This window comes from Octopus bimaculoides, chromosome 19 (genome assembly GCF_046866305.1).
Source record: "Octopus bimaculoides isolate indiv1 chromosome 19, ASM4686630v1, whole genome shotgun sequence".
Classification (NCBI taxonomy): domain Eukaryota; kingdom Metazoa; phylum Mollusca; class Cephalopoda; order Octopoda; family Octopodidae; genus Octopus; species Octopus bimaculoides.
In genome coordinates, this window is record NC_142946.1 from 48,598,576 (window position 1) to 48,609,227 (window position 10,652).

General features: G+C 35.8%; 1 protein-coding gene across 1 annotated transcript; it reads left to right on the forward strand.

Moving 5' to 3' along the window:
- Nucleotides 1–1,179: 1,179 nt before the first annotated feature.
- On the forward strand, nucleotides 1,180–7,463 carry LOC106877023 (uncharacterized). Its single transcript, XM_014925802.3, has 3 exons — nucleotides 1,180–1,466; nucleotides 3,978–4,353; nucleotides 6,458–7,463. Exons 1-3 carry the CDS (start codon nucleotides 1,254–1,256, stop codon nucleotides 6,850–6,852), a joined length of 984 nt encoding a protein of 327 aa, XP_014781288.1. The 5' UTR covers nucleotides 1,180–1,253; the 3' UTR covers nucleotides 6,853–7,463.
- Nucleotides 7,464–10,652: the final 3,189 nt, after the last annotated feature.

The window sequence follows — 10,652 nt, forward strand, 5'->3', positions numbered from 1 at the left end:
TTCGGGGTTATGAAAACGCTTTGTACAATCTTTTGAAAAACTTTTGAACGTAGAAACATTTTTGGATTGATTTGAAACATTACTTTTCCATTATTGGATTTATCTGGTTTGATTGATGTGCAAATATAATAATAATTATGCCTGTGTTTATTTTGATATTAAGACTGAAAACATCGAATAAAAAGCTTTGCACTTGGGTTTGCACCCACTAAACAAATTTCGTTCGCGCACTTTTCTCAGAGTGCCTGCTAAAGTCATTGGTACTGCACCCCCACCCGCCTCTGCCTGACTCTACCAAAGTCAAAATAAATATAACTAAAATAAATAAATTAATAAACATATCTGAAAAGTTTTCTACCTGTATTTTCTATAGAGATCCTTCATGTATTTTCTTCTTTTTTTTTTTTTCAGCCCGTACGCTCCCCAAAGTTTTCCATTTTATTTTTGCGTTGATATTTGATAACTCACTCTTTTATTTCAATCTAACATTGAGGAAGTTTGAAAGAGAGGAAATGTCGATGAAAATGTGTTTGTTTGTCTGGGATTGGTTAGTTCTTCAAGACGTTATATTATTTAATTCTGGTGTTGGTAAGGTTTTTATCTTCTCTTCCTTGCGCTGACATTTATTTGATTACCTAACTATATAGCTTTACCTTTATGATTTTTATAATAAGTTTTAGGTTCTATGGTTACCTTTAATAGCTCTAAAAAGCATTATTATTATTATTATTATTATTATTATTATTATTATTATTATTATTATTATTATTATAAAGTAGTTTATAATTTCTTTATTTACTTTATTTACATCATTTTGAAATAATAGTTTTGTTTGCATTCCGTCTAACGGTGGGCTTGTCTTTGTTCGTATGCATAAAGTTTGTTTTGCTTGATGTTTTTATTTCTTTTATCTTCATTATATATTACTACAATTTCTTGATTGAATAGATTTAATATGATTTGTAAAAACCGGCACTAGTCTGTTTTATGTTGTTGAATCAGTCGTAATATATATTTGTTAAGCAGCCTTTCCTTGTATAACAACTCACAAATGTATACAATTGCTGCTGGTACTAAATCAAATGTATGTAAAATTGAATAGATATCAGACGTTTACAATACATCACTCACATAATACCAGAATGACACAAAGGTCAATTATGCCTTTCTGTGGTTTTAGAATCCGATAGACAGCGTTATGAAAGGTTCACCTTGACCTCTTAGTATCTAAATAAAAAGGGATTTTCTACGAGATGCAAAGCATTGTGAATTCACTAGCTGACCAAAGCAGAAACATGCCAATTGTACAAACGTTAATCTTCTTAATATTAGTTCTGTTACAGAGTCATTATGTTACAGCTCATGGTCGATTAATTGAACCCGCCAGCCGCTCTAGTATGTGGCGTTTCGGCTTTGCCAATCCTATCAATTATAACGACAATGAACTTTACTGCGGTGGCTTTTCTGTAAGTTTTCCAGTTTTTCTTTACTTAAATTTTACTAGCAATATTTTTTGTCGATCTGCTAAACAATTAAGTTTATGATTTACGTCTATATAATGGTTAATGTATTTACATATACTTTCAAACGCGTTTCTTATATAATATGCTAGTACATAATGTCATAAATATAAATATAGTTTATTAATAAAATATTTACCAGTTTTGTTTTTAGGGTTATGAGAGGCAAAATAGTATTGTACGATTGAAATCTCGAAATGTAAAATAGTCCGGTACATACCGATTTGCTAATTCATATATATACATAATCACATTTTCGCACGTCTATGTCCACGCATTTATCTATTTTTCAGTCTATACATGCATTATCACTCTGTATATAAACACAAAACCTAATATTTTGAAGAAAGTGGTAAAAAGGCCGGTCATAAATGTTAATGCTTTTAAAATATTAATGACAAAATGGAAAAACTCCATTTGGGAATCAAAGTGGACAGCAGCCAGTTTGCCAAGAACTTGACAAAAATATAATAAAAATAGTCAAAACGTAAGCGGACATAGTCGCTCGAATATGCTTTAGTATTTTACCAGAACCGATTCTTCCATCGACTCGCTGCGAATAAAATACAGAGCATACACAAGAGAAAATTTTAAACAAAATAATTTATATCTTGGCTACAGACCACAGGAATGATAAGAATTTCATACACGCACACAGATTTATTGGGGGTGTTTATTGTAGATAAGATGCCAATACGTAGCAGGTCGATAACTTATTTTATCGATGTCAGAGAAATAAATTCACAATCAATTCTGGTGGGATTTGAACTCAGAATTGAAGTTAAATACGGCAAAACTGTCAGTCTAGCGCTATATTGTTTCTACAGCTACCATCTTAATAACAGCGATTTTTAATATTGGCATTAATCTCCATATTTTGACCTCGGCGGAATTTGAACTCAGAACGTAGTCGGACAAAATGTCGCTAAGTATTTTGCCTAATTTGGGAACGATTCAACCAACTCGCCGCCTTACACCTTTCAGTAATATTAACGATGGTTTCTTATATAAGTACACACGCTTAAATCCACTGGGAAGAGATATAATCTGTAACGGTTGGCATTATGATATATGTTGTTAGAGTTGGCAGTTAGCGATTGTAACGGGTGTTGCTGTTGCAGATGTGCAAGATGAAAGAAGAACAGTGATCGAAGTGGTAAAGAAACATTTATTTACTGTTACTTTGTATATATCCAAAACCACGACGGGTTAGTATGTATAATTAGTAAATGGAAGGCCGAAATTAACTTTCATTACCTTGCATGCTTTACGAACTATGTTATACTATGACACTAGCTTACTCGTCGTGGTATGGCATATATTAAAGTAACGGTAAATAAATATTTCTATACAACTTCGATCACTGTTCTTCGTTCATCTTACAAACTGGTTCACTGGCAACCAACACCTTAACAACAACCGTTACAATTGGTGATCCTCGACTGCAACGAATACTATAACCGTTACAAATCAAATATATATCGACTCAGGAGAAATGGGAGACAAAATCGCTACCGGATGGGTTTTAACGTAAAAACTAAATACCGTAATGTATTTTATCCGGCACTCTATCGATTCTTCCAACTCCCCACCTGTATGGAACGATTCATTTTTCGAGTGATTACCCTCCATCTAGTTCTTGTGCCTATGTTATTTTTCTTTTTTCAACTTTGTATTGCGTACGTTCACTGCACTTCCATACGTAGCTCTGTACATCTTGCGTATGCACAGTGTTTTGTTTCGGATTCCTGTATTTCTATTAAAAATACAATATATCAGCAGTCCCCAACCTTTTTATTTTTTTTTTGCATCACGGACTGGTTTCAGGCAAAACAATGTTTTCCACAGACCGGGGATCACGTACATAAAAAAACAAAAACAAAAAAAAAACGAAGTTGCCTGGTTTAAAACTACCATCAGGTGCCTAAGATGCCTTTATGTGTTATCCACTCTGTTGCAAGCATTTTGGCCAATTTCACTGTTTGAAGACATCTTCCTTCAGAGGCCCTGCAGCAGTCATGGGTACTGCTTTTTCTTCTAAAAGACATAGTAAAATAGACTTTGTTCCATATTGTTCGTGTATGCAAAACTTGTTTGTTATGAAAACTGTCATCGTTCTAAAAGGGGTTGGTTTCTATTGGGGTTCACATATATCCGGCTTATTTGTTATATCTAGTCATCTGACATACATTAAGCGATAGAAACATTTTATATTTCAATGAAATTGTGATGATACTACGAAATGAAATTTAAGAACTATTGACTATCAAAATCTTTTTTTTAAATATTTTTTTTTTTAATCTGAAAGATTTTCATATAAAATCTACAGTGAACGTTGGTGGAAAGAGAAACTACTGTATTTTTGTTTTCGCGATATGGTCTTGTAACAGTCTTGTGATATCCTTGTTTAAAAGTTTCTCATTACAATTTATCTTCTGTTTTTATTTTTTGTTCTAGGCGTTGTGGAAAAAAAATGGCGGAAGATGTGGGGTGTGTGGAGATCCTTTCGATGGCACACGTGAAAACGAAGCGGGTGGTAAATATGCTAACGGAATAATAGCAGCCCGATACACACAAGGGGAACTAATAAATGTAACTATACAATTAACAACAAACCATTTAGGCGGATACTTTGAATTTAATCTCTGTCCAGTAAACGACCCTAAAAGACGGGCAGATGAAAACTGCATGCTCAATCATCCTGTGTTGACATTAGATGGAAAGCGACGCTATACTTTAAGGACATCGACTTCAGGTTTATTTCACATAACTCTCCGATTACCACAAGGCGTTTACTGTAAACAATGCGTGTTTCGATGGAAATATAATGCAGGTAAGATGATAGTTCTTATTGTCAACCAAAGATCGACCAAGTTATATATGGAAACTTGTGTTCGGGATTTTTTTGTTGAGTGTTAACATTGTTTGAATAATGTTTTATTTATTCTTGAAAGCCTCTTATGTCAAATGATCATTGTTAGTTTGTTGTAGCTCATCTGCTTACTTTTCCTCGGTGTTTTCGTTTTATTTGCTCCAAATATTTTCGCCATGTATAGGTTCTATTAAAAGATATTTTAAAATTCTGGATCTGACCAAAACATGGCATTGTCTGATAGATACTATATGATGAATACTATTTCTAAATTTCCATTGGTTATTTACTTCGAAGTAATTGAACAATCATTAGAGTTAAGTTTGCTGTAACTGATAAAGAGAAGTTTACATTTTATTGTTTTGAAGATTTGGTTCTGTCGACGCCAGAGCAAAGCCAATCATGTCTATGTTCCTAGTGATCGCTGACAGAGTGGTGAATATAGACGGAATGGACAGGTTTACTCTCAACATAGAAAGGAGATGACAGCTGCGAGTAGGCACTTCCATTAGTGGTTAGGTTAATCTGTGACTTTTCTTGATTGGTCCTATCCAGCTACCCAATATGGGAGATTTTTTCCTTCTCGATTTCCTTTTCTGTTTGTTTTTATTTGATGTAAAACCCGATTGTGTTGTGTCCCATTTTAGTACGGTCGATAAAGGAATTATTTCTTTTTATCTCGGGTTCTGCTGAAACTCCCGGAGTCTAGCATGCGTAGTGGGCTTGCTACCTGCAGCCTACGGTACCATACTATCTGTTCTTTTCAACTGTCTCATACTTCCCTGATTATTCTGGCCGTGCCAAGGAGGCAAGCCTTTTGTAACGGACACTCTATTCCAATTTCTTTGATATTCTTCTTAATGTCTTTTGATACTGTCCCCAAGGACCCAACAATAATTGACACTATCTTCGCCTTCTTCATTTTTCATAGACGGGCTATTTCGTACTTAAAAGGGAATTATATTTATCTATTTTTTCGCCTTCCTTCTTGACTATCCGTGGGCCAAAGGGGCACGCAACCTCAACTATATAACATGTAGTTCATCTTGTCGACCACCAATAGATCCGGTATGTTATGCTCTAGCACCTGATCTGTTTGTATTGAGAAGTCCCAGAGGACTTTACAAGTCTCTGACTCCGCCACTCACCACGTCTTGCTTCTCTCCAGCCCCCACTTTTCGCAGTTTCCAATGTAGTACTTTCGCTACCTTATCGTGTCTCCACAACTTGTCATGGTTTTGGGCATTCGTTCGTGATATGGACAATGGTTTAGTTCACTCTATTATAGATGCTGCACAGAGGAGACACCTGCTCATTCCTAAAGCTGACCTTCCAATTCGTGGCCAAGGCTTGCTCTTGCACTGCCAGTATAGTGCTCTCGGTCTCTTTTTCATCATCATCATTATTATTATTATTATTATTATTATTATTATTATTATTATTATTATTATTATTATTATTATTATTATTATTATCATTATTATTATTATTATTGTTGTTATGGTGGTGGGACGTCAGAATCGTTAGCACGCCGGACAAAATGATTGGCGGCATTTCGTCCGTCTTTACGTTCTAAGTTCAAATTCCGCCGAGTTTGACTTTGTCTTTCATTCTTTTGGGGTTGATAAAAGTAGTACCAGTCAGGTGCTAGGGTCGATGTAATCGAATAACCTCCACCCACAAAATTTCAGGCTTTTTGCCAACTATAGAAAAGATTATTGTTATTACTGTTACTGTTAGTGATGTCATAAGAATTTTATAAATTTTCGAGAAAACGTAAAATAATAAGTTTTGGAACATTGGATCTCGAAGCACATTAAGCTATAAATAATAGCATGTAAATAGCGAGTTGAAAAAACCCCTTTCGAAAAGAAAAAAAGTCGAAGGCTGCCCGTGTGATACGAACTTACATCTCTCTTAAATATGACAGGCGCTCTACCGTTAGACCAAAGAAATCCTTTGAATTTCGATATCCATTTTGGATAAGTTTTCAATGTTGATGTCATTCCTTTTCATATCGTTTTCAATTTTATCAATATGTCTTTATTAAATTTATCTTAATTAGGTACACAATGGAATTGTGATGGTACTAAATGTTGCCTTGGATGTGGTAATCAAGAACAGTTTTATGCATGCTCTGATGTTTTGATTTCTCCAAGAAATGTATTTGATTGGAAAACAACTACGGTGCCAAGTAGCAATAAAGAATGTGAAGCCAAGCTACCATGGCGAAACAACCCCAGAGCTACACCTTGGTGTAAGCTTCGTTGTTCGCAAAATAGATGTCCTCACAAGTATTGCGAAGCAGCTTGCTACCTTTTAGTACCGCAAGGGTTTGGAAGGTCTTCAAATTCATATTCTAGCCAATATCAAGACCAGTTTTTGAAAGCTCTGCTACGCGCCAGTAATTCCAAGGCTTACGCAAATGGATTAAATAAAACAATGGAAACAGGAAAATAGTGATTTACACAGAACGAATTTCAAATGATATATATATATATATATATATATATATATATACATATGTTATACATATACATTATATATATATATATATATATATATATATATATATACACACATACATAACGTATGTATGTATATTCCTTCCATTTTGTTGAGGTAAACCCTTTAGCATTTAAATTATTCTGTCAAATAATATGTTTATTTACCTTTTATCTTCATTAATCATGCATTATCTCCAAGCTTTGAGATTTTGATTATCTGATTGTTTATTTTTAGAATGACATTGTAGGATAGGTGGGAGAGGCTAGATCTGGCCTGCTTGAACATAAAACAGGTAGAATACTTTCTAAATGCTCACGGGTTTAATGAATACCTCAAGAGAAATGAATTCTGGACTGCGTTTTCTCAGATATTTTAATATTTTAATATTTTGGTATTTCAATATTGCAAGAATTATATACAAAAATTCTCCGAAATAAACGTTAGGACAATATTTCATCCTTCAGATTCTTTATCTATTGAGTAGCGGAAGAACTCTTTAAAGATTTTAAACATTTGTACATATTTGTCGAAAGAACATGAATAAAAATATTATGATTGTCGTACTTACGTTCTTTTTCATTTCTGGAATTACGTTTGTTTTACTTTCTGTTACTAACCAGAAGCATATATTTTCACCGTGATGTGTGTGTGTGCATGGGTGTCTGTGCCATTCTTTTAATCATTTCCAAGTTTTAGTCGCTGGGTTATTGCCCTACTGCAGCACAGGCTTCTAAGCTATTTCTCGACCTTATCAAACCAAATCTGGTTATTAACCTCTGTTCAACGAATGGATTTACATTGCAGGTTGTAGTCGAACAAATCAACTGCAGGCGTACCTCACCCTACGTCGTTAATTGGTTCCAGGAGATGAGACTTAAGTCGAAAAACGACTTAAGTAGAATTAACTTGTCTCTATGCTAGGCCGAATTTACTTGTCTCTAAGCTAAACAGACAATAACCATTCCCAGTCCTGTGCTTTATTTATGAATGCATTTTCAATAATAGATGGTTTGATATGTGCTAAAATCTTGTCCTTATGTTCAATCATCGATACAGTTGTTCGACTTATCCCAAAAGATTGTGCAACTGCTACCACTTTTTCACCTTTTTCACGGCGTTTTATCAGCCAGTTTATCTTCCAGTGTTATAGATAAAATAAGTACCAGTCAAGTACTGGGGCTGACTTATTCCCTCCTCTCAAAACTGCATGCCTTGTGCCAAAATGAAAAAAAAAATATAACCAAACAAACATCAGCGAATATGACACTGCATCGTTCAAAAAGAAAATAAAAAAATACCTTTCTTTTATGATAATCATTTGGGAGTGGACTACAACTAACTTTATAAAGTTCTTTTTATTGACAGGCAGCATATTCGTAGTCACATCTTTGTTTATTTAATAGATCTGTCATTGAAATATAATAGTACGATTCTGTTGAATCTCTTTGGTCATAGTCTGCACAACCAGCTAAAAGCAAACATTGGATTTCTAAGGAATTCAATGACTATACATTTTGTCACGTTCTATTTTACTAACAAAAGATAGGACTAGAATATTCTTTCCTACTTTAGGCACAAGGTCCGAAATTTTTGGAGGGAGAGGGGGGCAGTACGCAACTGGTACTTAATTTATCGACCACGAAAAGATGAAAGGCAAAGTCGACTTCGGCGGAATTTGCACTCAGAGCGTAAAAACAGACGAAATACCGCTAAACTTTTCGCCCGGCGTCCTAGCGATTCTGCATGCTCGCCGCCTTAATAGATCTAGAATATTAAAACAAAAAGGACAGAGCAACATTTGCTTCCTAAGCCAATTTTATGCGAAATAGCAAAAATGATTAACTCGTTACAACGGTATCTTGCATATCTATTCTTAATATATTTCGGCAAATTCGATTGCAGTTGTAGCGACCGTGCGACCAGGAGATGGTGACGAAAGAATGGCTCCTTTAGCGCATCGCACGGTCGGCACAAATATAACAAACAAAAGATGGAATGAGTTAAGTGCCAACAAGAAAAGAGAGAGACTCAACCGGTACAAATGTATAAAAGCAAGGTTTTATTGGTTGTCAACTAGAATGTCTGTGTGAGTGTGAATGCGACATAAAACACATTATAAGATAGGCCGTCGTTTAAACAAAGAGTGTGTGTGTATACAAATATGTATATGAATGTAAGATATACAGAGCATAAAAAAACAGTCTATAATAAGGATGCTAGAAGAAAGTCCAGACCCAAGGATAAGAAACACCAGTTCGTAGCTAAGGTACACAGTAGTTGAAGTGCTGTACCAAGAGGTTGTGGCGTTGAAGGCAGAGCCGAAGTAAGACACATGTCGTGTAAGAAGTTGAGGCTTCAATGCTGTAGCCGGTTACTTGGTACAGGAGTTCTCGCAGGTTGAATTCTGGCTAACTCTGGTGAAGCATTTCACACAAACAGCATGGAGAAAGTTGATGTTGACGTTAAGAAGCTGGAAGTGGCGACGAAGATGGAGTTTGCAGTAAGGTGTTGAACGAAGTGTTGGATCTCCATGAAGCTGTGTCATGTCGTCGCTGGAACTGGCTGGTGCTCTGTGGTCAACGGCTAGACCTCAAGAGGTCTAAAGCCGAAGACAAACTTTAGCGCAGACAAGCTAGCTATTTATGAGAAATAATCGGCTCAAACAGGGGTTCAGGAAACTGTTCAACGTGACCTTATCAGAAGGTTGCGATTGATTGGTTTGCACGCTGGCGCGAAATAGAACCAGATACAAAAATGCGCCAATACCAACAAATCAGAGTGGTGAACACAACAGCGTCCAAAGATGCGGCCGAAGGCCAGATGTTATCTGCTACGTCTGCATTCACATATATATATAACTGAGAGTGGAGAGAAGCTTCGCTACACAGTTATGCTTATCGCTATTGTATTCGCCACAAAAGCACAACTTCACCTTTATGACAACTATGGGTTTATATATATACAGTAATCTCTCGACTATCGCGGGTGTTACATTGCAAAACCCCTCGCGATAGGTGAAAATTCCCGAAGTAGAAACAGTACTGTACTGTATATTTTTACCTCCGCCAAGGAAGGAGGTTATATTTTCATCGGCGTTGGTTTGTCCGTCTGTCTGTCTGTGTGCAAAATAACTCAAAAAGTTGGGAACGGTATTTGATGAAATCTGCAGGAAAAGTTGGTAATGACACAAGAAACAGATGATGAAATTTTGGTAGTGATCCAGGAATTTTTATGGATTCTTAAAGGATTTTTCATTTGTTATATTTACTTTATATGAAGTATAACAATGTTACGTTTTTTTTATTATCTCCCTTGAAAACACGTTCATCGTTTCCACGTAACCTATGGTGGCGTTGCTGTTTCCAAAGTTTATTTTCATTTCTCTGTTAGTAATTTTACTCGCGTATCTATCTCAAAATGAGCTGCTTGGCGAAGGTCTGCGGAGGATGACATGACAAGCCTTGACTATTGGGATCGACTCAAAAAGCTCAGGCTTTGCTCCCTCCACTGCCGGTATGAGCTCTATATTATCTGTATGATGTGGAAAATATTCCATCAACATTGCCCATCTTTAAAATTCGTCCGAGGCTTGGCTCCCGTGCCATCCGTCCACTACAGAAATGTTCGTGTCGTATCACAACACTATGACAGAACTATTTCACCTCAATTGGCCCAGCTCTCTTCAACATCGTGCTAGACACACATAAAGGAGGAAAGTGACTTCACGGCATTCAAACGATCCCTAGATGATT

Bases quoted from the DNA above. Each gene is read 5' to 3' on its own strand.
- LOC106877023 (XM_014925802.3), top strand. From the start codon at position 1,254: ATGCAAAGCATTGTGAATTCACTAGCTGACCAAAGCAGAAACATGCCA. The intron at 1,467-3,977 runs GTAAGTTTTCCA...TTTTTGTTCTAG, and splicing joins TTTACTGCGGTGGCTTTTCT to GCGTTGTGGAAAAAAAATGG. The intron at 4,354-6,457 runs GTAAGATGATAG...TATCTTAATTAG, and splicing joins TCGATGGAAATATAATGCAG to GTACACAATGGAATTGTGAT.